This window comes from Clinocottus analis, unplaced genomic scaffold (genome assembly GCF_023055335.1).
Source record: "Clinocottus analis isolate CAN_PGR_092001 unplaced genomic scaffold, fCliAna1.0.p SCAF_46, whole genome shotgun sequence".
In the NCBI taxonomy this organism is placed as follows: Eukaryota; Metazoa; Chordata; class Actinopteri; order Perciformes; family Cottidae; genus Clinocottus; species Clinocottus analis.
The window spans coordinates 696,343-721,330 of record NW_027176203.1 but is presented as its reverse complement, the minus strand read 5'-3'; the positions used below and the strand labels follow the sequence as shown (position 1 = coordinate 721,330).

At 50.8% G+C, this 24,988-nt stretch overlaps 4 protein-coding genes across 6 annotated transcripts; 2 read left to right on the top strand and 2 right to left on the bottom strand.

The window, feature by feature from the left end:
* Positions 1-130: 130 nt before the first annotated feature.
* On the top strand, positions 131-5,789 carry ctu2 (cytosolic thiouridylase subunit 2 homolog (S. pombe)). Of its 2 annotated transcripts, none has more exons than XM_068599372.1 (16): positions 131-346; positions 696-770; positions 1,639-1,717; positions 1,846-1,905; positions 2,046-2,106; positions 2,211-2,320; positions 2,736-3,013; positions 3,130-3,265; positions 3,352-3,483; positions 3,822-3,913; positions 4,040-4,137; positions 4,320-4,403; positions 4,569-4,668; positions 4,834-4,900; positions 5,270-5,328; positions 5,608-5,789. In XM_068599372.1, the coding sequence occupies exons 1-16, from the start codon at positions 291-293 to the stop codon at positions 5,678-5,680; spliced, it is 1,560 nt and encodes a 519-aa protein (XP_068455473.1). In that variant the 5' UTR covers positions 131-290; the 3' UTR covers positions 5,681-5,789. The 2 variants fall into 2 exon arrangements, with proteins under 2 accessions (XP_068455473.1, XP_068455472.1); XM_068599371.1 differs by having other exon boundaries at positions 4,320-4,451.
* Positions 5,790-6,161: 372 nt separating this feature from the next.
* On the top strand, positions 6,162-9,931 carry LOC137801927 (E3 ubiquitin-protein ligase RNF166). Of its 2 annotated transcripts, none has more exons than XM_068599374.1 (6): positions 6,162-6,522; positions 6,976-7,132; positions 7,438-7,550; positions 7,648-7,762; positions 7,893-8,000; positions 8,328-9,931. In XM_068599374.1, the coding sequence occupies exons 1-6, from the start codon at positions 6,407-6,409 to the stop codon at positions 8,391-8,393; spliced, it is 675 nt and encodes a 224-aa protein (XP_068455475.1). In that variant the 5' UTR covers positions 6,162-6,406; the 3' UTR covers positions 8,394-9,931. The 2 variants fall into 2 exon arrangements, with proteins under 2 accessions (XP_068455475.1, XP_068455474.1); XM_068599373.1 differs by having other exon boundaries at positions 7,645-7,762; positions 8,328-9,929.
* Positions 9,932-13,267: 3,336 nt separating this feature from the next.
* Positions 13,268-17,400, bottom strand: snai3 (snail family zinc finger 3). Its single transcript, XM_068599352.1, has 3 exons — positions 17,325-17,400; positions 15,283-15,795; positions 13,268-14,148 (listed from the first exon to the last, which is right to left on the bottom strand). The coding sequence occupies exons 1-3, from the start codon at positions 17,398-17,400 to the stop codon at positions 13,970-13,972; spliced, it is 768 nt and encodes a 255-aa protein (XP_068455453.1). The 3' UTR covers positions 13,268-13,969.
* A 2,235-nt stretch (positions 17,401-19,635) lies between these two features.
* On the bottom strand, positions 19,636-24,161 carry cyp17a1 (cytochrome P450, family 17, subfamily A, polypeptide 1). Its single transcript, XM_068599364.1, has 8 exons — positions 23,832-24,161; positions 23,102-23,240; positions 21,672-21,907; positions 21,410-21,496; positions 21,106-21,318; positions 20,275-20,444; positions 20,084-20,187; positions 19,636-19,968 (listed from the first exon to the last, which is right to left on the bottom strand). Exons 1-8 carry the CDS (start codon positions 24,144-24,146, stop codon positions 19,688-19,690), a joined length of 1,545 nt encoding a protein of 514 aa, XP_068455465.1. The 5' UTR covers positions 24,147-24,161; the 3' UTR covers positions 19,636-19,687.
* Between the last annotated feature and the right edge of the window lie 827 nt (positions 24,162-24,988).

Genomic DNA, 24,988 nt, shown 5'->3' with positions numbered 1-24,988 from the left:
TTTTACTGAGTTTCTCATAAAGAATGACTGCAGCGTCTCTGTGTTGAGCCTCCACACCAGCTGGTGGCGCCAACGCGCCTAGAAACACCAGAAGAAGAGTCCCTACGTCATCAAAACGAGACACGGTTTACACACGAGACGGCGGCGCGCTGTAGTCACGTAAATAAAGTAGCGGGGCGGATGTTTATGTTCATGCTAGACTGGTCTCCTGTTTCCTAGACTGGTCTCCTGTTTCCTAGACTGGTCTCCTGGTCTCTGGTTCAGGACTCTTCAGAGCTCGTGTAGGTGTCATGTGTCAGGTGGACGAAGTCTACCACGAGCCTCTGCCGCGCGCAGAGGTGCCCGGGTAGGTAATGGTGTGTACATGTGCGTGCGTGCGTGTGTGTGCGTGTGTGTGTGTGTGTGTAGACGATGAGATGGTCCTCATTAGCATGAACAGTGCATCATGGTTTCTCTCTGAAGAGTGACGGCCGTGTTCGTCTGTCCCAGTTGACGTCATCTCATGACGTCATCTCATCTCCTCTACTAAATGGATGGCATCACCTTTATAAGAGCTGTGGGCCAACATGGCGTCTCTTTATCAAGAATGTTATGACCAGAGTTCTGCTCCTCAGTGAACCTCCAGTGTCTCTGCACTACAGCTGTGCTGTGTGTGAGGTTTTGTGTGTCTCAACGTGTGTGTTCTCCTCCATTAGTGTTTCCAAGAAGTGTGTGAAATGCAAAGAGGCGACTGCAGCCGTGGTCATCAGAGCGGGAGACGCCTTCTGCAGGTGAGACTGCAAACACACGTATGATGCGCTATCAGGTCCATGTGAGATGTACTGTCTGCACATGACGTCATGGTTAAACCTGCCTGATGTCACCAGTGTTGTCTGGGGGCGTGGCCTCTATCACACTGTGGTCATGTTGTCTGGGGGCGTGGCCTCCCTCAGGCTGTGGTCATGTTGTCTGGGGGCGTGGCCTCTATCACACTGTGGTCATGTTGTCTGGGGGCGTGGCCTCCCTCAGGCTGTGGTCATGTTGTCTGGGGGCGTGGCCTCCCTCACACTGTGGTCATGTTGTCTGGGGGCGTGGCCTCCCTCACACTGTGGTCATGTTGTCTGGGGGCGTGGCCTCCCTCACGCTGTGGTCATGTTGTCTGGGGGCGTGGCCTCCCTCACACTGTGGTCATGTTGTCTGGGGGCGTGGCCTCCCTCACACTGTGGTCATGTTGTCTGGGGGCGTGGCCTCTATCACACTGTGGTCATGTTGTCTGTGGGCGTGGCCTCCCTCACGCTGTGGTCATGTTGTCTGGGGGCGTGGCCTCTATCACACTGTGGTCATGTTGTCTGGGGGCGTGGCCTCCCTCACGCTGTGGTCATGTTGTCTGGGGGCGTGGCCTCCCTCACACTGTGGTCATGTTGTCTGGGGGCGTGGCCTCCCTCACACTGTGGTCATGTTGTCTGGGGGCGTGGCCTCCCTCAGGCTGTGGTCATGTTGTCTGGGGGCGTGGCCTCCCTCACACTGTGGTCATGTTGTCTGGGGGCGTGGCCTCCCTCACGCTGTGGTCATGTTGTCTGGGGGCGTGGCCTCCCTCACGCTGTGGTCATGTTGTCTGGGGGCGTGGCCTCCCTCACGCTGTGCTCATGTCTCCTTCAGGGGATGCTTCAAAGAATACTTCATCCATAAGTTCAGAGCCATGCTGGGAAAAAACCGAGTGCTTTTCCCTGGAGAGAAGGTGAGAGCTGAGCTTTACACACACACACACACACACACACACACACACACACACACACACACACACACACACACACACACACACACACACACATGAATCCATGCATAAATCACAGGTGTGTGTTGTAGGTGCTGCTGGCTGTATCTGGAGGTCCTTCTTCCTGCTCCATGCTCAGTCAAGTCCAGGAGGTAAACTTCTCCTTTCAGTCGTCTGTCTCCTCTTCTTCTAAGCTAAAGCAGCCTCTCCTCCTCCTCTTCCTCTTCCTCCTCTTCCTCCTCCTCCTCTTCTAAACGAGGATGTTCTCTCTGACTCTCGTCCTGCTCTTTAGGGCTTGAGGCAGAACGCTCACAAGAAGCTGAGATTCTCTCCGGGCATCGTCTTCATTGACGGTAAATACAACAGCGACGCATTGAATGTAAACACTCTCACGTGTGTCAGGAGGACTGAAGTCATTGTGTGTGTGTGTGTGTGTGTGTGTGTGTGTGTCCTGCAGAGGGCGGGGCCGTCGGTCAGCCTCTGGAGGACAGGCGCAGGACGGCGGCCGAGCTGCAGGCGGCGTTCAAAGCGACGGGCTTTCCCTTCCTCGTGGTTCCTCTGGAGCAGGTCAGCGTGCAGCGGCGGGCGTCATCCACACGGCGGCGGCGCCAGTTTAACACACACACACACACACACACAAAGGAAACCAGAGAGAGACTTCTTAAGACCCATAAGCTATTAAAACTTTGATTTGTTTGCTTTCATGTGATGAGAGACAGACTGCAGCCTCGTAGCAAGTTTGAAATTATGACACTTTTTAATTCACAAATTGTATCTGTCTCTCCGGCACGGCCTTTTATTATTAAAGATGTATTTTATGTAACTCGTGATGAAGCGTGTTTTATGGACGAGACATCCGTCATCTGTCGCTCTCAGACGTTCCTTCAGTAGATCTCGCGTCACACGTCCGCATAGCGTTCACTGGTAACACTCCTCGGTTCACCCTGGATGTCACTGACCGTGTCCTCCGGCCTCCCCTCAGGTTCTGGACCTTCCCGGTTCAGTCGTGGCGGCGGCGGCCCCTTCGGCGCGAGCGGCCGGCGCCTACAAAGCGGCCGTGGGTCGCTCCGACCACAGCGACGGCGTGGGCTGCCGGGCGGCGCCCCCGGAGCGGGAGGCCACGCCTCCGGCTGCCACGCCCCCAGCTGCCACGCCCCCCGAGCGGGAGGCCACGCCTCCGGGCCGCACGCTGCTCCTGCAGCAGCTGATCGGCTCGGCCGAGACGCAGACGGCCAGAGAAGACCTGCTCAACACGCTGCGGTACGCGGCGCGCCGTCGAACACTGACTCCGCCTCCAGAACCGCTGCGTCGACGTGACTCTGTTCTGTGTGTGCGTGTGTGTGTGTGTGTGTGTGTGTGTGTGTGTGTGTCCTCAGGCAGCACCTGCTGGTGCACACGGCTCGCTCCGGCGGCTACAGCAAGGTGATGCTGGGCGACAGCTGCACCCGGCTGGCCGTCAAGCTGCTCACCAGCATCTCACTGGGCAGAGGAGCGCAGCTGACTCAGGACACGGTGCGGACGCCGCGGCGTTTAGCGGGTGAAATGTGACTCGCGGGCGCACCGTTTGCGTTGCATTGAGTGTGTGTTTGTGCGCGCAGGGTTTCCAGGACTCCAGGTACGGGGACGTCACTCTGCTGAGGCCCATGAGGGACTACTCGGCCAAGGAGATCGCTTTCTACAACCGCCTGTTCGGCGTGCCCTCCGTCTTCACGCCGGGCCTGGACACCAAGGTGAGAGGAAGCCGCAGGATGTGTGTCGGGCTTTTATTGTGAAAGGTAAGAATGGATGAAGGGAAGCTGTCAAACGACGCCGAGGGTGAACTGAAGCTCAGCTGCATGACTTCAGGGCCTCAGTTTGCTCGTGCACAGTTGTGTGTTCACCTCTGCATGAATACAGTAAACTCCACTTCAAACGGACGCACACACAATCACCAGGATGCAGGAAATGAAAGAGGCTGATGCTCAAACATGGCCGCCCCAAATCTTCACATCTTCTCCCCGCTTGGTATTCAGAAGCTCGGCTCTGGACGGTTGTTTTACACGACGTGTAAATGTTTGTGTCCATGCAGACGACGGACAAGTCCAGCATCCAGCGCCTCACGGAGAGCTTCGTCACCAAGCTGCAGGCGGACTTCCCCTCCACCGTCAGCGCCATCTACAGGTCAGAAAGACACACACACACACACACACACACACACACACACACACACACACACACACACACACACACACACACACACCTAGTGGAGCCCCACGAGGTCGCTGACCTCTGCTGTCTGCTCTGCAGGACCGGTGAGAAGCTGCAGTCGGCCTGTAGGAGCTCCTCCTCAGTGGAGCCCTGTGAGCGCTGCCTGCTCTGCGTCTGCGCTCTGGACACGGCTGCAGGTGAGAAACGACCTCTGGGGTCGCTTCACGACCTTGTGGTGACTGACCTTGGATCTACGAGCGGGGAGAGAACAGGATGAACTCCAGAGCGGCGTGTTCTCGTGTCCTGTGGACGTGTTTGTTCACAGCAGCGCGGGGTCGCTCATAACGGCGTTTTCCTTCTTCCTGTCGTCTGGTTTCAGAGAGCGCTTCAGCCTTCAGGGCCACGCTGATCTCAGAGCAGCTCTCACAGAACAAACCTCCAGGAGCGGCGAGACCAGACGCAGGTCAGTGTCAGGCGGGAAGCCACGGTTCAGAAAAAAACAACCCCATAGGTGTGTAAAAGTGTTAGATGTTAGTTAGTTAATTAGATGTTAGTTAGTTAATTAGAGGTTAGTTAGTTAGTTAGTTAGTTAGTTAGTTAAAAGTTAGTTTCCTGTGTTTTTTTCCAGATCCACAGCATCCAGAAGCTGCAGCAGCGTGCTGCTCCTCTGGAGCAGGAGAGGATTGTGGGAAAGCAGCGAGCGGTGCGGGCTGCTGCTCGTCTGCCAGGTAAGAGTTCAAGGACACACACACACACACACACACACACACACACACACACACACACACACACACTGCTCATTACATTGTTTCATAGCTAAAGGTTTTGATAGTGTACTTGTACATTATTTATGGATTATTCTGCATCATGTTTTCACCCGTCTGGTGTTACAGGAAGCCGCAGAGCAGCGACATGAAGACGCTGCTGTGTTACAGCTGCCAGCTGACGGTCAGGGACATGGTGGGTGGCGGCGTCACGGCGTTCACTCACACACTGACGGCGTCATGGCGTCTCAGACTGACGGCGTCATGGCGTCTCAGACTGAGGGCGTCATGGCGTCTCAGACTGAGGGCGTCATGGCGTCTCAGACTGACGGCGTCATGGCGTCTCAGACTGACGGCGTCATGGCGTTCTCTCTCAGACTGACGGCGTCATGGCGTTCTCTCTCAGACTGACGGCGTCATGGCGTTCTCTCTCAGACTGACGGCGTCATGGCGTTCTCTCTCAGACTGATGGCGTCATGGCGTCTCAGACTGAGGGCGTCATGGCGTTCTCTCTCAGACTGACGCTGTGTCTCTTTGTCTCTTTGTCTCTTTGTCGCTCTTCCAGTCGTCGGTGGAGCTCCTCCCGCTCTACATCCTGTCTGAGGCTCAGAGGAGGAAGAGGAGGTGAGCAGAATTAAAACGCCGTACGAGAACCAAAGCAGCGCCGCGTTACGCCCGCTGGACAGACTCGGTACTGCACGAGTCAGTCATATCAGTCATGGGCCGTATTTCTACGTATTTTTGAGCTTTACTGTAACTTGGTGTGTAGGACGGCAGAATGAGCTGCTCATTGAACAAGTGACTTTGTTACATGTGCTCATGACATTAAAACCTTTTGAACCACGTTGTGACGCCGTCACTCAGTGAATGTGGACAGAACCAGTTCTCCGTTGTGTCCCGCAGGTCCCACATGAGAGAGGAGATCGGGGAGTTCCTGCTGGATGAAGACGACGAAGACGAGCAGAGGACCAAGTGAAGCTGCAGCTCGACGCTCCGAATGTTTTCATCTAAACGTCCAGCAGGCTGTTTACAAACACAACCTAATACAATAATAAATAAAATATTCTATTTTTACTGCTTCTCCATTCAGTCGTCCATGTTTGTTCATGACGTCAGACAGCCAGGTGCATGCTGGGTACTGCAGGCTGCTGCTCTGAGAGTCCCTACAGGAGTGTAGAAGTGTAGCAGTGATACTGATCAATAACTTATAATCATGTTTTATTAGAGTTTAAAGATCAAACACACAAATGCTTCAGTGTAGTTTTGTTAAAAGTGACGTTTGCTCATGAATATTTGGTTTAAAGCCGTGGAAATGTCGTCACATTGTAAACTCCAGCTGCGCTCTTATTCGGGGTGTTTGGCCCGGCTCGCTTCCCGTACATTTCTGAACCGGTCTCTGGACTGCAGCCACGAGGCGCGCGCTGCCGCTGATGAAGCCGCTCGTGCCGTTCACGAGCGTTCATGAGCGTTCACGAGCGTTCACGAGCGCTGGTCTGGCAGCCAGCGGGACCCGTGAGCTCCTCCTGCGGGTTCAGATCTCCTCGCGTCCTCCAGCAGCGCCGACGCGGACCCGATGTCCCCCCTGCGGCGCGTCTCCTCCGGGGGCGAAGCCCCGCCCCGCTCCGTGGACGTCACGTGGCGTCACGTTGTTCCGTGTCCGTCCAGCTGACGCGCTCGTCCTCCCGGACGGCTCGTCGCAGTGATGGCGGGGTCCCGCGCGCTGCCCGGCCCGGCGGAGGGCATCGAGAGCCGGTTCTCCTGCCCCATCTGCCTGGAGCTCTACCACCAGCCCGTCAGCATCGCCAGCTGCGCGCACACGTAACGTACCACTGTTGTTGTTGCGCGTGCACGTGTAATGAAAGAAAGAGAGCGCGTGCGTTAACAGCTGTACATGCTGTTTACACCTGACAGCTGACTCTGACTCTGTCAAACACTCTGACTCCTCTCACGGTACATGATGACGTATTGCCTCCTGATTGGCTGCTGTTGACCTCATGCAGGAGAGTAGACGCGACTTTATTGTCTCGAACCTTCAAAGGCTTGTAGAATAATTAAAAGAACAGCAAAGAGAACAAAGAGAAGACCTCAGTTCTATTTCTAGAACCGACTCATTTGAGTTATTTGTAGTCTGGTGCTCTTTCCCTCCTGGAGGCCGTGGACAGGAAGCGCTGTAAGTGTAGCGTACGCTCAGAGTGACTGTTGCCGTGGTTCTCTTGGGCCTCAGCGAGAACTGTCCTCTCCGTGTTCTCCGTGTCTCCGTCTCCGCTGCAGGTTCTGCGGGGATTGCCTGCGGCCTTGCCTCCAGGTGACCTCGCCCCCCTGCCCGCTCTGCCGCGTGCCCTTTGACCCCAAAAGAGTTCAGCGCTGCTGGAGCCTGGAGAAGCAGCTGGCCGCCCACAAGGCGCCCTGCAGGGGCTGCAGCAAGAAGGTGTGTGTGTCTGTGGCTCACAGTGTGTCTGTGGCTAACAGTGTGTGTCTGTGGCTCATAGTGTGTGTGAGTGTCTGTGGCTCACAGTGTGTGTCTGTGGCTAACAGTGTGTGTCTGTGGCTCATAGTGTGTGTGAGTGTCTGTGGCTCACAGTGTGTGTGTGTCTGTGGTTCATAGTCTGTATGTGTCTTTTTAGTCAAACAACATGAACATGTTGCCTTTGTGTTGTACTGACCTACTGTGTGTGTGTGTGTGTGTGTGTGTGTGTGTGTGTGTCTCTCTCTCTCTGTCTGTGTGTGTCTCAGGTGTCTCTGGTGAAGATGAGGTCTCACATCGCTTCCTGTTCTAAACTCCAGGATCCGTCGTCTCTCTGCTCTCAGTTCGTCTCGGTGGAGTCGACCTCGCAGCCGATAGCGAGGTACACAACACAACACAACACAACACGCTCACGGGACACACACGCCTACAACACGCACTCTGTGTGTTCACCATCGTGTGTGTGTGTGTTTCAGCAGCGATGTTCCCAACCGGTCAGCGTTCATGTGTCCGTTCTGCGGCGCCAGGAGTCTGGACCAGCAGCAGCTGCTGAGGCACTGCATGGACCAGCACCGCAGCGACCCGCACCGGGTGGTACGACCCTGCATGATGCGCGCACGCGGTCCACGCCGCTGTGATGAGCTCCTGTCTACGTCCTGGTGTGGTGTTGCGTTCAGGGACTGACGCGGCGGCCCTGCTCTCGGCGGTGTGTTTGTGTCTGCAGGTGTGTCCGGTGTGTTCCTCCATGCCGTGGGGAGACTCCGCCTACAAGAGCGCCAACTTCCTGCAGCACCTCCTCCACAGGCACAAGTTCTCCTACGACACCTTCGTTGTGAGTGCAGCAGTACTGTACGCACACACTGTCAATGCTATCAGGTCAGACTGTGACTTCTAGACGATGTTTAGTTCAGTGGATGGAGGACAAAACGCTGCAACAGCTTCCTGTTTCAGCGCCAAGAGTTTCACAATAAAGCGGCCGAGAGCCAGCAGGAGTGAACTTAAAGCTCCTCGCCAGACGTCACGGGAGGAACACAAGTTCAGTGTTCATCATCAGCTCAGTATTTAGAGCTCCACGATGGAAGTACTTCAACCTCCTGCTCAACATTGTGTTGTGTGGTTTGCAGTCACTACATGTTGTGTTTCTTCTTTTTTCATTCAGGACTACAGCGTCGATGAGGAGGCAGCGCTGCAGGCGGCTCTGACGCTGTCGCTGGCTGAGAACTGACAGCAAACCCAGCACAACATCCTGTCACTGAGCACCACCTCCCCATGGCCCCCCCCCCTCACCACCACCACCCCACCACCACCCCTCTGCACCCGCGGTTCCTCCACAAGGTTTCATCCAACCACAGAAGAAGAAGCACCTGCTGGAGCAGGACAGCCATTTTGGATGCTTGATTTCACGGTTTGCAGACACACACTGGCGTCCTGCGCGGACGCACTGGCGTCCTGCGCGGACGCACTGGCGTCCTGTGTGTGTCTCTGCAGCCTCTCGGCTCTCAAACCCGCATCGGTGGCCACCAGTCGCTCGCGAGGAAGTCCTGATCGCGGGGACACGCTGTCAGTAACGTGTTCTTTGGTCTGCGGTGAACAAGCTTGAGATTCATGAGACGAGTTAGCGGTAGAGCTAACTAGCACGCAAGTGCTATAAGGAGGTATTTAGCAAACGTAAACAGCAAAAATGAAATGAATTAATAGCTAAATGCACAAAACTCGATCATCATATCTGTCTTAACACCAGGAGGTTCCTCCTGCTGCTCTGGAGGAATGTCGAGATGACTCGTTGACTGAGAAGCGTATGAATAGACAATAACGTTCGCTAGCCATGCTAAAGTTGTGAGCACGCTAGCGTCACATGAAGGTTTTTGCTCTTGTTTTTGCTCGTTAGCCTAGCGCTAAACATAAAAGCTAGTACAATGTATTTGCTGTTTAGCGTTACCTTATTACTTTATACGTTTTATAAGTTGCGTTTAAATATTTAGGTTGGATTGTTGACCTCGGTTTATCGGTAGAGGTCGTCTGGCGTGATACGATGTGTTAAACACATGCTCATTAGTCGGCTGTTAAATATATAAACAACTTGGATCAAACAACAGGTAAACGTTTATTAACGCGTAGTAAACAGGTTGGTGGAGCAGAGTCCAGCGGCTCTTCTTCAGCTGTGAAGGCTTCTAACTTAAAGCTTTGAGCTGCTCCACACCGCCACGCTGGACACCCTCCATTGTTCAGAGACACACCGCACGTCCCTGTGAGATAGTGATGAATAACTACAGAAAGTGTGTTATTACACAAACACACACAGGACATAGCCACGTGTTACGATACGATGTGTCTGAAGATGAATGATGAAGTCCGGTGGCGGCCGTGGATGTTCTACCTGAGCCTTCAGTGCTGTCTGAGTCATAGTCTCAATCAGCTGTTTAACAGCTGGGCGGGCGCATAAAATAGCTATAACTTTTAATTATGGATAAATAAATAATAAGAAATTTAAATGATAGAATAGCTATAACTTTTGTGATTGTGTTTAGGCTCTGACGGCCGCCACTGATGAAGTCATGAGGTATAAATATGATTCTGATGGATTTTTAAATATTTCACATCATTATTATCACTGTTCAGTTACTCAACCCGACTATAAACAGTATGAATATGAATAAATTATGCAGGATTTTGAATTCCAATAAACTAGAGCTTGTACATTTCCATTATTCTTGTTTTATTGTTATTTTGTATGTACACAACAATAGAATTTGTGAAATAAACCACTTCTGAAACAAACATATGACTTTTAGAGATGATGGAGTGAAGAAGCTGGAAGTGCATGTCTGTGTGCTGGTGGTTGTATAGAAGTCTATGCTTCATGTGTTACAGCTGCATTCTCTCTCCTCACCACCAAGGGGCGACTCCTCTGGTTGTATAGAAGTCTATGCTTCATGTGTTAAAGCTGCATTCTCTCTCCTGACCACCAGGGGGCGACTCCTCTGGTTGTATAGAAGTCTATGCTTCAAAACATCAGGCCACAAACCCATGGGTGATGTCACCATGACTACGTTCACTTCTTATTTACACACACACACACACACACACACACACACACACACACACACACACACACACACACACACACACACACACACACAGGTGTTGCCATAGTGAACCAGCAGATGGCAGTCCTTCTCCAGAGCCAAACTGAAAACAAGGTTGTGGAGCAAATAAAACATAAGAGAGTAACTTGAGTAATAATAAAGATTTGTACAATGTGTCAGGGGCTCAGAGTATGTGATAGATAGTGTAGTAGTGGTTGTTTTGTTGTTTTTGTGACAAAAACCTTGAGAAAATAATGCGTGATGAATGGGGACGACATGTTTATTTACACCAGCTGAAGAAGGTGTGTGTGTGAGCTTTAAACTTCCTTTAAATTGTGTTTAATCCCCTTGAACAACACAAGGAGGCCATGATCGTCTGCTTATTCAAACTTTTAATTGCTATGTCGGAATTTAATTCAAGTTAAGTCAATTTTATTTAAACATCCCCCTCAAGAGCGTGAACATGTGAATGATGAGAGATGGTGTGAAAGCGCTTTAAGTGGTCGGAAGACTGGAACAGATCTATAAAGTTCATCCGTTCACCTTCCTGCAGCTTCCTCCTCTGCAGGTCGCTTTGGCTGAATTAGCCACGATTTGGGATTCATGTCTGATTTCTGTGTCCAGATATATGATTAGTGAATTATTTATAGTGAGCACCACACGTGAAATCCCATCTCTCTCTCTCTCTCTCTCTCTCTCTCTCTCTCTCTCTCTCTCTCTCTCTCTCTCTCTCTCCAGGTGGAAAAAGAGGAGGGGGTGTAATGACTTGGCTAAGTGTTAGCGCCTCCTGAGCAGCTCAGATATATCCAGCTCCCTCCTTCCTGCCGTCTCTTCGCCTCCATAACAATCCACCATTATTTTCTCATTCATCGCTCACGTACAAAAAGCAACAATGTTGCTAAATGTTGATCCTGAGTGTAGCTCATGACATCACATTGCAGCATTGCTTTCCCACAATATCTGTTTGTAGCGACGAAAGCGTGATAAACATTCTTATGTTTATGTTTCGGCAACTCAAAATATGTAGTTAAAAGTGCTCTAAATTAAATTCAGAGCATATCTCTGAAACTAGCTAACGGAGCTGAAACCAGCTAACGGAGCTGAAACCAGCTAACGGAGCTGAAGCCAGCTAACGGTGCTGAAACCAGCTAATGGAGCTGAAACCAGCTAACGGTGCTGAAGCCAGCTAACGGTGCTGAAACCAGCTAATGGAGCTGAAACCAGCTAATGGAGCTGAAACCAGCTAACGGTGCTGAAGCCAGCTAACGGTGCTGAAACCAGCTAATGGAGCTGAAACCAGCTAACGGTGCTGAAGCCAGCTAATGGAGCTGAAACCAGCTAATGGAGCTGAAACCAGCTAATGGTGCTGAAGCCAGCTAACGGTGCTGAAACCAGCTAATGGAGCTGAAACCAGCTAATGGAGCTGAAACCAGCTAACGGTGCTGAAACCAGCTAACGGTGCTGAAGCCAGCTAACGGTGCTGAAACCAGCTAATGGAGCTGAAGCCAGCTAACGTTGCCGAAACCAGCTAACGGTGCTGAAGCCAGCTAATGGAGCTGAAACCAGCTAATGGAGCTGAAACCAGCTAACGGTGCTGAAACCAGCTAACAGTGCTGAAGCCAGCTAACGGCGCTGAAGGAGCTCACCAAAGTGAAGGTTGGTTTATGGGAAGTAACGCTTGAGAAAGCAGAGCCGGGCTCGTGGACTACAACGTGACAACAAAGAGCCTGAGGTGATGGGGTTTGAACATGTGCAGACTTAAAGCAGTGAAAGTATCGACCACGTAAGAGTGGATCAAGACCTGATGGAGCTTCTGAAACGCAGCGTTCATGTCCTTTGACACATAAAGCCTTAAACACGACCTCTCCTGCATCTCATCTGACCTTTCTGGAGCCTCAGACCTTCTTTATCCTGAAGTGTTCCAACATGTACACTCCCTATTGCACACACACACACACACACACACACACACACACACACACACACACACACACACACACACACACACACACACACAGCCTCCCTATTGCACACTCTGACAGGTGTCTTGGTAACAAGTGTCATCAGAGGTCTGTGCTGAGGGACTTTATCCAAATACTTCCATTCACTGTGGAAAATACCGACATGATCACACTTATTTTCTACTGTATCTGTTGGCCTCATATTGTAGCCTAAAAATAGGCCTGGACGGCAGCTAAATCCGGTGGCGCTGTCTTGTATTACTGACACACTGTGAGATGGAGAGCTGCCCTCGTGCCTAATATAACAGCTTTCCATGTATTTATAGGCCTGCAGGGGGTCAGAATAGCATCTGTGTGTATTGGAAATGAACCCGACTGGTTAGGAATATTTAGATCTTGTTCCACAGACAGTTTCTGTTCATAGCATTCCATTACATCATGACTATCTTGGTGGGCAAACAACAGGTGCTCACACTCACCCTACAGGTGCAGGGCAGGGAAAGTGTTCGCTGCATTGGGACATCAAGGCAAATATCTTCTCCGCTGGTGGGAAAACTCAGATCATGTCTTCATTCAACTGCACATTTCAGCCATGACAATATAGCATATGCCTGGACTGTGCTGAATGACAATGAATTGATAATTTACTGACAATATAGAGATAGATTTGGGAATTCAGAAAGGCAGCATCCATGTTACTTTTATACATTTTCATAGAGCTGAAGCTGAAGTGATGTCATCGCTTTGAGGACCATCCATCATTAAACAACACAGGACATCTAAAAGGTATCCTCACGTCAAAATGTAATATAGAAGTTACATTAAAAGGACATTAAGCAGTTCAAAGAAGCTTCAGTAGTTCAGTAGTGCTAGTATGTCATGAAGAATTAAAAGTTATAATATTGTAACCCTAGTTCTATACACACAGGTAGAGTCAATCAAGTTGAAACAAAACCAAAAGGTCTTTTGAACGGGGATGCCCGAAATAAGGTTCACAAGTTTGTGATTTCAAATTTTATTCAACAATTTATTTTACATTCTTTGAAGCTGATTTTGTGTCAAAAGTGGCTAAATGAGACAAAACATTGTCACACTGTCGAGTCAGCCTTTACGATCTTGTTGTGTACCCTTGTGCTCATGTAAACATGGTTTGTTTTTACTTCCGGCAAGTTCATTCACGTTTCCAAAACATAAAGTGTAAAATCCCTCCAACACCATCTCTGGGACTCAAACATGAAGCCAATGAGGAAATGCCAAAAAACTGCAATACCTGGATTGGCCACTTGAGACCGGCTCCAAAAGCAAGTCAGTCTTCATAGACCTCGTTACAGCTCAGATAAACATGTTTACACCTTGGTCTCTATTGCTAACTTTCTCATTCATGACACCTGTGCAGGGTTAAGTTTCATATAACTATTTAAATCTCATTAAATCTCTAAAGTAATGTCAAACAAAATGCAGTTTTATTCAGAAACAAAACAACTTTATTACACAACGCTGGATGTGACTCATGTAAACTCAACGTAACTACTCGGCTACGTCCGCACTAGTTCTAGTCGGGCAGAAAAGGCAAAGACGTGATCGACATATTGAGACTGTTCCATTGATGCTGACTCAACCTGTGAAGACTGTGAACCCTTAAAAAACTGTTGGTTTGTACACCTTTACACTGAACGGCTTCTGGCAGGAAGTTCCAGATGTTCTGGCCCAGTGAAACTCTCCAGAAGAGTGTTTTGAGCTGTGAGTTGCCGGCGTCAGGACAGCGGGCAGCCGGCCTCCTGGTGCTTGGCTAACAGTGAGATCCTGGAGAAGGTCTTGAAGCAGCCGGCACACTGGTACTTTTTCACCTGGGAGTGGGTCTGGAGGTGAGCTCGCAGGTTGGACCGGTCAGCGAACGCTCTGCTGCAGTGGAGGCAGGAGAACGGCTTCTCTCCTGCAGAAGGAACAGAGGCATGTCAGTGAGGGGCTAACGGTGCTGAAGCCAGCTAACGGTGCTGAAACCAGCTAACGGTACTAAAACTAGCTAACGGTGCTGAAGCCAGCTAACCGTGATGAAGCCAGCTAACGGTGTTGAAGCCAGCTAACTGCTGAAGCCAGCTAACGGTACTAAAACTAGCTAACGGTGCTGAAGCCAGCTAACTGCTGAAGCCAGCTAACCGTGATGAAGCCAGCTAACGGTGCTGAAGCCAGCTAACGGTGTTGAAGCCAGCTAACTGCTGAAGCCAGCTAACGGTGCTGAAGCCAGCTAACTGCTGAAGCCAGCTAACCGTGCTAAAGCCAGCTAACGGTGCTGAAGCCAGCTAACGGTGTTGAAGCCAGCTAACGGTGCTGAAGCCAGCTAACGGTGCTGAAACTAGCTAACGGTGCTGAAGCCAGCTAACGGTGCTGAAGCCAGCTAACGGTGCTGAAATTAGCTAACGGTGCTGAAGCCAGCTAACGGTGCTGAAATTAGCTAACGGTGCTGAAGCCAGCTAACGGTGCTGAAGCCAGCTAACGGTGCTGAAGCCAGCTAACGGTGTTGAAGCCAGCTAACCGTGCTGAAGCCAGCTAACGGTGCTGAAATTAGCTAACAGTGCTGAAGCCAGCTAACGGTGCTGAAGCCAGCTAACGGTGCTGAAATTAGCTAACGGTGCTGAAGCCAGCTAACGGTGCCGAAACTAGCTAACCATGCTGAAGCCAGCTAATGGTGCTGAAACCAGCTAACGGTGCTGAAGCCAGCTAACGGTGCTGAAGCCAGCTAACGGTGCTGAACCTAGCTAACGGTGCTGAAATTAGCTAACGGTGCTGAAGCCAGCTAACGGTGCTGAAACCAGCTAAAAAAAACTCAGAGAGAGACAGAGAGTATGAAACTGAACTTTAATCTGGGATTGTTCAGCTGTGTTTCAAGCTTTCTCAGTGGAGTTCATGGACCGGCCTGCAGGCTCGGCTCTCAGACTGCAGCAGGTGAATACCATGAGAATGGACCCACAATGCACTTTGAGTTCTGGCGCTGAAGTGCTGACCCCCTGTTTGTTTGCAGCATGTGTGCGCTGCACCTCCAGGATGCGAATGTGTGCGTCTCACTGACCTGTGTGTGTTCGTATGTGTCCCTGCAGCAGCCAGGGCCTGGAGAAGGCCTTGCCGCAGAGTTTACACACACAGGGCAGTGTGTGTGTGCGGATGTGCATCTTCAGCGCTCCCAGGCTGACGTACTCCTTCTCGCAGTACTTGCAGCTGAAGTACTTCTTCCTGCTCCACTCGCACTGGAGCTGCTTGTGTTTGCTGAGGCTCGAGAAGCTCAAGTACTCTTTGTGACAGTCCAAACACTCGAAGCACTCGTGGAGGCTCCCTCCGGGGGGGACGGCTGGAAAGAGGGCGAGCAGAGGGAGGGACGGCGGCGCCGGGCCCGCTCTCCTCCCGGGCTGCAGGTCCAGCCTCACGGCGCAGGAGCCGGCCGGGTCCGAGGCCTCTGGGGGGCAGAGAGGGGAGGGGCACCGGGCTCGAGGCGGCAGCCGGGGGCTCGAGGCTGGACGAGGAGGAGGAGGAGGAAGAGGAGGAGGAGGGTGCAGCGCAGCGCCTTCATGGGTGCTGCAGGGTGCCACTGCAGAACACACACACACACACACACACACACACACACACACACACACACACACACACACACGCACACACACACACACACGTGTTCAAATCATCATGCCATATATGAAGTCAGACCAAAAAAAGTTAGATTTATACTTTAAAAAGGTTCGGATGTTTTCTTGGACTGGTTACAGTGTGACAGGTTGAGTGGATGCAACTTTTTTTAAATAATTAATCTGATAATAACTTAAACACGTGCATGTTAAAACAGAGTTTTATTTGGGATGCTATTTAGAATTTTGAGAAAAGTCTATTTTGAACCAGTTTGTCAGGGGCTCTGATTTAAATCCTGAACTTCATCCTCAACTCAAACTGTTCTTCATAAAGACAGAAGTTCAGGAATATGATCTTTGAAAAGATGCAAGCAAACCAAGTCAAAGATTTACCATTTTAAATATTGTCAGAGTTGACCGAGCTCATTGAGCTTAAATCAGAGTATTAATCTTCACATGGAGCGAGAGTTCAGTCTCATGGCTCTTCCTCCTAACAGGACTCAGATGGCACTGGGAGGCTGTGGTGGGGGGGAGGGGGGGTGTAGGGGGGGGTGTAGGGGGTGTAGGGGGGAGGCCGGCTCGAGCTCGCTTTAAGGGCTGTATTGGAAGCAACACAAAGGTTGAAGGAGGGATTTGTCCGGAGGAGCCTGGGAGGCTGCGGTGAGGCTCTTGAGGCGGCTTAATGGGGCCCTCCTGCTCTCCTGCTCTCCTTGAGGACCTGCGGATTTTGCACCTGCTAAACACAAAACCACATTTTGTTTGTGGCCAGACAAAACTGTGCCGTCCTTTATGCAGCGCCTTCTCCTCCCGTCCTTTGTGGAGAGCAGAGAGGCGGAGCGGGCGCTGGTTTTAAAACATTTACAGGATAAACATGATCTCTCTAAAAGGAGAGATCATGTTTATCCTGCATGAGAGGGGCATGTGTAGACGTGTTGGTATTTATTACATTGATTATGTATTTCAGTCCTTTTACTTCAAGAGATCACCTTTTATTTAATGTGTTACTTTGTGTTTGTAATTATGAATCCTTATTTATTGAATCATTCACACTAAGTAATATTAACTAACCACTGGATTGACTCAACAACCTGAAGTAACATTTACTTGAACATTTTGGATGAAAAAACATTCTTAGTCTTGTAAAAATGACTAAACATTTCTGTGTGGAAATTGTTTCTTAGACTTTTTTCAGTAAATTGCACTCCAACAGTTTTCAGTGTATTTCAAACCGGATGTTTTTGAGTCAGAGCTCAGGATGAACTCTCTAACACAGGAACACGTCCACAAGCCCTTCAGCACTCAAAGTCAACATGAAATCACTTCTTCTGAACTTCAAACATGATGAGTGTGTGAGCAGGCCGGTGGGAGAGCGGGTGTTGCGCAATAATCCGTCTCCGCGCTAGTTTCGGTCAGTCCAGGACGCCACCTGAGATTAACGCCACTTTTCAATCCACACTGTGTGTCTGACCGCCTCGGCCCCTCGCGGTGGTCCTACCTGCAGTGTCCGGCTCCGGTCTCCCGCGTGCCGGCCTCCTGCCGGGCTGCTGCTTCACCAGGAAGGACCGCGGCATGTCTGCGCGCGCTGCGGGGCGCCGGCGTGCGGCGGCGGGCGCGGACCTGCGTCAAGCTGCCCGCGCGCGGTGGGACGAGTGAGAGCAGCGCCTGAGGCTCACGGCGGCCGCCTGGGAGTGTGTGTGTGTGTGTGTGTGTGGGGGTGTGTGTGTGTGTGTGTGTGTGTGTGTGTGTGTGTGGGGTGTGTGTGTGTGTGTGTGTGTGGGTGTGTGTGTGTGGGTGTGCACGCGCGCACCCGCCCGCCTGCGCCCTCGCGCATTCTCCTGCTAGTCAAGGTGTGAGCCAAGGGTCGCGAGGGGGGATCGGGAGGGGGGGGGTTTCCATACACGCCAGTGTCGAGCCAATTACAATGAAAGGACAAGTGCAGGGGGGCGGGGCTCTGGGTGTCAATCAGCATACCCCAACAAAACAGGTGTATGAAAGGAGGGGACACCCTTCAGCCTGCGGGGCCTCACAGGAGCCACTGCACAACACACACACACACACACACACACACACACACACACACACACACACACACACACACACACACACACACACACACTCATTCATAGAAGAGTAAAGCCGTTGCTTAACTGCTGCCATCTCTCTGTGACTTATTACTTAAACTAAATGTATTAAAAGTGCCAAAACATGAGCAATGAGAGTTTCACTGTCCTGTGAGGTGTAGCTTTTGTCTGGTGTGTTGTGTGTTGTGTGTTTGTGTGTTGTGTTTGAGGCAGTGACACATTTAAGCTGCTCAGAACCACGTTAGCCTGCAGACATGTGGAGTTACTTAGTTTACACTCTTTTCAACACACTGCAGCTGTACCGCGTACCAGAGGAACCACTGAGGTATTTTATACCACGGAGCAACACTTTAAAACGAAAATGTTCTATTTTAATGACAATTTGTACAGTTTGAAATGAATGCAGAGGTTGTGTGTATATATATATAAATATTAAAACATATGTGTATATGCATATATATGATATGTGTTATGTTAAATCTTTTGCTGTCCCAAAATACAAACTAGCTATTTTAATTATACAGTTCTTTTTTATTTTGAAAAATAGGAAAACTACATTTTATGGTAAATGGAGTAAATTTAATATAATTCTATTTTTGTATATATTGTGCTTTTTTTTCTTTTCTTTTTTTTTACTTAATATTGATTTTGAAACAAAACAATTTCCCCTTGTGGGATTAATAAATGATCTATCATTTTGTTCATGCTGAAGTTTATACTCACTAACCAGCCTGAGCATATGCTACGCTATGCTACGCTAGCTAGCAAAGGTACATTACGTGTATTTGGGTGATGGTCACCGTGAATAGAGACCTACCCGTCTGCACATTAACCTTCTTTTCTTTTCCTTGAAGGTGTGTTAGCTCTGATTGCTAACAGACTAGCAGCAAGGAGCTGCAGCAACAGGTACATTATGTGGAGGTGTGTGTGTGTGTGTGTGTGTGTGTGTGTGTGTGTTTCCTTATGCGATACCGATTGACAGCAGAAATAACTGGATCAAACACTTTGTATCAAGACTCCAAGTTTTATTTATAAATAACATACGGAAGTGTTGGTAGAGATTGTGTTACATGATATAGAAATGAAATGATAATGAATGTCCTTCAGAGAGATGTCATGTCCAGTTCACTGCCGCAAGCTGCAGACTCTCAGCTCCAGAAGGAGACACTGATGCCGAGGCACACGCCGAGCCTCAACGCGATGAGTCTGAACACGCCGAGCCTCAACGCGACGAGTCTGAACACGCCGAGCCTCAACGCGACGAGTCTGAACACGCCGAGCCTCAACGCGACGAGTCTGAACACGCCGAGCCTCAACGCGACGAGTCTGAACACGCCGAGCCTCAACGCGACGAGTCTGAACACGCCGAGCCTCAACGCGACGAGTCTGAACACGCTGAGCCTCAACGCGACGAGTCTGAACACGCCGAGCCTCAACGCGACGAGTCTGAACACGCCGAGCCTCAACGCGACGAGTCTGAACACGCCGAGCCTCAACGCGACGAGTCTGAACACGCTGAGCCTCACGGCACGAGCCTCGACGCCTCAACGCAGCGAGTCTCAACGCGATGAGACTCAACGCGATGAGACTCAACGCGATGAGACTCAACGCGATGAGCCTCAACGCCTCGACACAACTAGCCTCAACGTGTTGAGCCTCAACGTGTTGAGCCTCAACGTGTTGAGCCTCAACGTGTTGAGCCTCAACACGGTGAGTGTGAGCCTCAACACGGCGAGCCTCAACGCCTCAACGCCTCAACTCCTCAACGCGGCGCGCCTCAACACGTCTCGCCCTTGCCGCTCTCCCAGCCCGGCCTCGGCGCGGCGTGCACCTTGTACCGGGCCGGCTGGAGCACCACACCGAACTTGCCCTCCAGGTGGGGCAAGGAGTGGCCCGGCGGCACCGATAGGGTGAAGTGCTGCAGGATCCACGACAGGAAGAGGAAGAGCTCCATCTTGGCCAAAGCCTCGCCCAGACACACCCGCACCCCGGCACCGAAGGGCAGGTAGCTGGACGACGGGATGGTCAGACCCGTGCCCTCGCTGTCCAGGAACCGACCTGCAGAGGAACCACACGGGACCAGACACCATCAGGACAACAATCGGCTCCATGAACTACGTCACCTGTCATTGTCCAGGACCACACGGCCCACATTGGACCGCAGCGCTCTCACCCGGGTCAAAGAGCTCCGGGTTCTTCCACTCCTTCTCGTCGTGGTGCAGAGACCACAGGTTGACGATGACCCGGGTCCCTTTCTTCACGGAGAAATCCCCGATGCTGCAGGAGCACAGACACAACGTTTAGGGCAAGAGTCTCCAGAACCGGTCCAGTTCCTCCATCTGTTGCTCGGCCCCGTCGGGCTACCTGGTGTCGCTGAGGGCCACATGGGGGATGAGCAGCGGGGCCACGGGCCGGATGCGCAGCACCTCCCTGATGGTGGCCTCCAGGTAGGGCAGGCTGCCCCGGTCACTGAGCTGGGGACACCTGTCCCCCCCCACCTGGCGGTCCAGCTCCTCCTGGATACGCCTCTGCACCTGGACACGGACAAGCAGAAGCATGTTGTGCACCAGGAATACACTTCATCTTGATGCACGAGTGTTTTATCAGGCCTCACACAGGCTGAACGCTGCTCAGTGCAGGATCCTCCCTCAACACTAGAGGGCGTACAGACACGTTAAACTGAGGAGAAGCAAAAGGTCAACAAGGGTTTAAAATGCCAGAACTCAAACTCCTCGCTGCCGAGGAGGAAGAGCAGTTTACTGTAAAGCTTCCTGGACTTATTGTATCGCCTTTAAACGATCTCTGTAAAGAAAGGAGTCAAATGTAGAATCTCTTGTAAACGCTTTTAAAATGATTTTTAATGATTTTATATGATGATTTTCTCACCGTCGTGGCGACTAGACTTCCATGAGCCACAGACATGTTGCAGCAACACTGTTGATCTGTGACATCACACACAGGGTTCAGACATGAGGTCTGAGGAGGCCAGACGAAGAAGCTGACAACATACTTCTACACAACCGTGATCAGGACCCACAAAGGAGCCATGACTGTGGTGTATGATGACATCAGAGCAGCACCTAGTGGACTCCAGAGGTACTGCAGCTCCGAATATGTCACATTTAAAACACTCAGAGCCAAACGACGTCAGACAGTGTCAAGCAGGTAAACACACACACACACACACACACACACCTGCGGGTAGTGGATGAGGTAGGCGATGGCCCACTTGAGCACGGTGGTGGTGGTTTCCACTCCGGCTCCGAAGATGTCGCCCACCGTCATGAGCAGGTGGTCGTCGCTGAGGCCGGCGGCCTCGCTGACCTCCGTGTTGTTGTTCTCAGCGCTGCGTTTGGCCCTCAGCAGAGCGTCCAGCAGGTCCCTCTGCACATGGTCACTGTAGTCTGCCTGCACACACACACACACACACACACACGCACACACATGTCAATGTGAAGTGAGCCTCCAGAGCATCATCATGATGAAGAGCGGGCTGTACCTTGTGCTCGTCATATTTCTTCTGCAGCAGTTTGTCTCTGACTGAAACGCAGCGCTTCAGGAGCTGCAGGCCGGCGTTCGGGAACACCTGAGACCAGGAGAGACACGTCACATGTACCAGGTGGTGTAACACCTGCTCCTCACCTCCACGCTCCCACTGGGCCAGTTACACAGTCATGAATTATTCATAACACTGAGGAATCCTGCCTGCTGCCTCGTCTCCACACATGACTGCTGCGTTCATGCCGTTTGTCGCCGCCCACCTGTAGCCAGGGGAAGATGTCCACCAGGCCGTCCTTGGCCACGGTGTCCACGATGCCCTGGCTGTACTGCAGCATGGCCTCGAACTCCCGGTCCCCTCGGCGGTACGAGGAGCTGAAGCACAGCGAGCAGATGACGTTGGTGACGGCCCGGGTCAGCTCGGGGGACAGGTCCAGGGCCAGGCCGGCCGCCGCCGCCTCGGACAGCACGCAGCACAGAGACCGGGCCTCTGCAGAGACTGAGACACCGGCAGGGCGTTACAACCACGCCATGTGACAACCACGACATGTTACAACCACGCCATGTTACAACCACAACCACGACATGTTACAACCACGACATGTGACAACCACGACATGTGACAACCACGACATGTGACAACCACGACATGTGACAACCACGCCATGTGACAACCACGCCATGTGACAACCACGACATGTGACAACCACGACATGTGACAACCACGACATGTGACAACCACGACATGTGACAACCACGCCCTCACAAGAAGAGCAGCACGTTACAACCACGCCCTTACAGGGAGAGCCACATGGTTACAACCATTTAGACTTTAGGTACTCCACACCCTGCTAGCAGCACCATGCTCCACACCCTGCTAGCAGCACCATGCTCCACACCCTGCTAGCAGCGCCATGCTCCAACCCCTGCTAGCAGCACCATGCTCCACACCCTGCTAGCAGCGCCATGCTTCACACCCTGCTAGCAGCGCCATGCTCCACACCCTGCTAGCAGCGCCATGCTTCACACCTTGCTAGCAGCACCATGCTCCACACCCTGCTAGCAGCACCATGCTCCACACCCTGCTAGCAGCACCATGCTCCACACCCTGCTAGCAGCGCCATGCTTCACACCCTGCTAGCAGCGCCATGCTTCACACCTTGCTAGCAGCACCATGCTTCACACCCTGCTAGCAGTAAATGTAAAGCAACCATGAACATACTTTTTGTCAAACATTGAAGTTCAACCGTAAACGTAAGTAAAGCTGTCAATGAAGTCAAAAGTAAGTTCTTTCTGAGATGAATCAGAAGTACACAGTAAAAGAAAACAGAAATAGTTTAGCATCAACATTGTACATAAGTATATGATTGCTTTGTACCACTGTCTTTCACCTGAACACAACACTCCTCCATCAGCTGCATTACACAGGAGCTGATGTCGTAAACAAGGAACAGAACCCTGCGCTCACGCGTCATCCACTGCAGGCAACTCCCAGTGACGCTGATACAGAGCAGAGAAAACTAACCTGAGCAGAATATGCACAACTTTAAAATGCTGATGACTAGAGGTCAAAGGTTAAAGGGTCAGTCCACACAAACAACAGGTAGGAGTAGATTATGCAGAACTGTGTGTGTGTAGTCTATCATAACCCATAATCTGTAGTCCAGCATAGGAGTGAGGGTGATGTACTCACTGATCTTCTCGATGGAGGCTGAGCCCTCTCCAAACATGCACAGAGCTCCGTGCACGATTTTCCTGTGGAATCTCCACGAGGCGCTGTAGTCTCCAAATGCAATGTCCTTCCCATCTCTGGTCAGAATATCTGTGGTTACCTTCATCACACACACACAAGAGACACATGAAGCCTGGGAGGAGGAGAGGGAGAGGAAGAGGACGAGGAAGAAGACGGAGAGGAAGAGGAAGAGGGAAAAGGAGAGGGAGAAGAAAGAGAAGACAAAGAAGAAGAAGACAAAGAAGAAGAAGACAAAGAAGATGACGAAACAGAAGAATAAGAAGTAGAAGAAGAAATAGAAGAAGTAGAAGATGACTACGAAGAAGAAGAAGAAGAAGAAGAAGAAGAAGAAGAAGAAGAAGAAGAAGAAGAAGAAGAAGAAGAAGAAGAAGACAAAGAAGATGACAAAGCACAAGAAGAAGTAGATGAAGTAGAAGACAAAGAAGCAGCAGAAGAAGACGACTACCAAGAAGCAGAACCAAAAGAAGAACCAGAAGGAGAGGAAGAAGAAGAAGTAGAAAAGACTATGAAGAAGGAGAAGCAGAAAAAGAAGAACAAGACAAAGAAGATGGCAAAGCACAAGAAACATAGGAAGCAGAAGAAGAAGAAGAAGAAGAAGAAGAAGAAGAAGAAGAAGAAGAAGAAGAAGAAGAAGAAGAAGAAGAAGAAGAAGAAGAAGAAGTGTACCCACAGTTCTGGGTCTTCCAGCGAATATCTTGCCCTTCTTCAGCAGCACCTGCTTGGCATGTGCGTGCTGGTTGACCACCATGACGCGGTGGCAGCCCATCATCAGAGAGTACGTGGGTCCGTACTTCCCCTGCAGCTCCTTGAAGAGCAGGTGAGGAGGGAGCGGGCTGCGCAGGCTCAGCAGGCTGCCGATGAGCGGCAGCGCTGGCAGCCGCGGGGCCTCCTGGGGGCCGCGCGCCAGCGCCCGCAGCCGCAGCTGCAGCGCCAGCAGCGCCAGGCCCACGGCCACGAACACGCACAGGCACAGGAACCACGTCATATCCAGAGGGGGCGATCCAGAGGGGGCCGAGCAGAGAGGAGCTCTGCAGGAAGGCCCCGAGCCGCCGCCGGCCGCAGCCTTTATGCAGCTCCTTCAATGCCACATCCTTGACTCCACATGTTTAAGGCTGGGCCAATTTAAACAAGATAAGAGGATTCACTGGATCCCTGCCATGACGACACCACAGACATGGACCTGGTGGACGTCACCAGTGTCAAAGGAGGAGCGCATTACTTTATGAAAGTACAGTTTGGGGTATTTGTACTTCACGTTTCCACCACAACTCCATTAATCTGACAGTTTGTGCTCATTTTGCAGAGAAACATTTCACACACACAACATACACTCTTTAATATATATATATATATAAATATATATATATATATATATATATATATATATATATATATATATATATATATATATATATATATATATATATATATATATATATATATATATATGCGCTCTGGTGTGTAACCCCTTTAAAGTAACACAATATAGTTACAACAGTAATATGACATATTATCACAGTTACGCAACACAATAAAAAGGTCAATTTGATGACTCCAGTTATGAAAGTAAACAGCGTTTGTCTGATAACAGCTGAGCTTCAGGCTTCACAGTGACGCGCACGAGGACCTTGATATTTATCAAATGCATGTAATCATGAATACAAAACGAAAATATTTTATAATATAATAATATTTTTTTTCTACTGACGCAAGATTTTACATTAATTTATTGACTACTGATTGCCAGTCGCAGATTCGTGCGCGTTCACAGAGTCACGTGAGCGCGCTGTGAAACGGAGCGCGGCGCTATGAATTTTGACCCTGGCT

Excerpts from the sequence above, each read along its gene's own strand:
- snai3 (XM_068599352.1), bottom strand. The coding sequence starts at position 17,400 with ATGCCGCGGTCCTTCCTGGTGAAGCAGCAGCCCGGCAGGAGGCCGGCA. Across the intron at positions 15,796-17,324 it reads ACCGGAGCCGGACACTGCAG|TGGCACCCTGCAGCACCCAT; the intron begins GTAGGACCACCG and ends TGTGTTCTGCAG. Across the intron at positions 14,149-15,282 it reads ACACATACGAACACACACAG|GAGAGAAGCCGTTCTCCTGC; the intron begins GTCAGTGAGACG and ends TTCCTTCTGCAG.
- LOC137801927 (XM_068599373.1), top strand. The coding sequence starts at position 6,407 with ATGGCGGGGTCCCGCGCGCTGCCCGGCCCGGCGGAGGGCATCGAGAGC. Across the intron at positions 6,523-6,975 it reads ATCGCCAGCTGCGCGCACAC|GTTCTGCGGGGATTGCCTGC; the intron begins GTAACGTACCAC and ends TCTCCGCTGCAG. Across the intron at positions 8,001-8,327 it reads TCTCCTACGACACCTTCGTT|GACTACAGCGTCGATGAGGA; the intron begins GTGAGTGCAGCA and ends TTTTTCATTCAG.
- cyp17a1 (XM_068599364.1), bottom strand. The coding sequence starts at position 24,146 with ATGACGTGGTTCCTGTGCCTGTGCGTGTTCGTGGCCGTGGGCCTGGCG. Across the intron at positions 21,497-21,671 it reads ACATCTTCCCCTGGCTACAG|GTGTTCCCGAACGCCGGCCT; the intron begins GTGGGCGGCGAC and ends TCCTGGTCTCAG. Across the intron at positions 20,188-20,274 it reads GTGGCCCTCAGCGACACCAG|CATCGGGGATTTCTCCGTGA; the intron begins GTAGCCCGACGG and ends GTGCTCCTGCAG.
- ctu2 (XM_068599371.1), top strand. The coding sequence starts at position 291 with ATGTGTCAGGTGGACGAAGTCTACCACGAGCCTCTGCCGCGCGCAGAG. Across the intron at positions 347-695 it reads CCGCGCGCAGAGGTGCCCGG|TGTTTCCAAGAAGTGTGTGA; the intron begins GTAGGTAATGGT and ends CTCCTCCATTAG. Across the intron at positions 1,718-1,845 it reads TGCTTTTCCCTGGAGAGAAG|GTGCTGCTGGCTGTATCTGG; the intron begins GTGAGAGCTGAG and ends TGTGTGTTGTAG.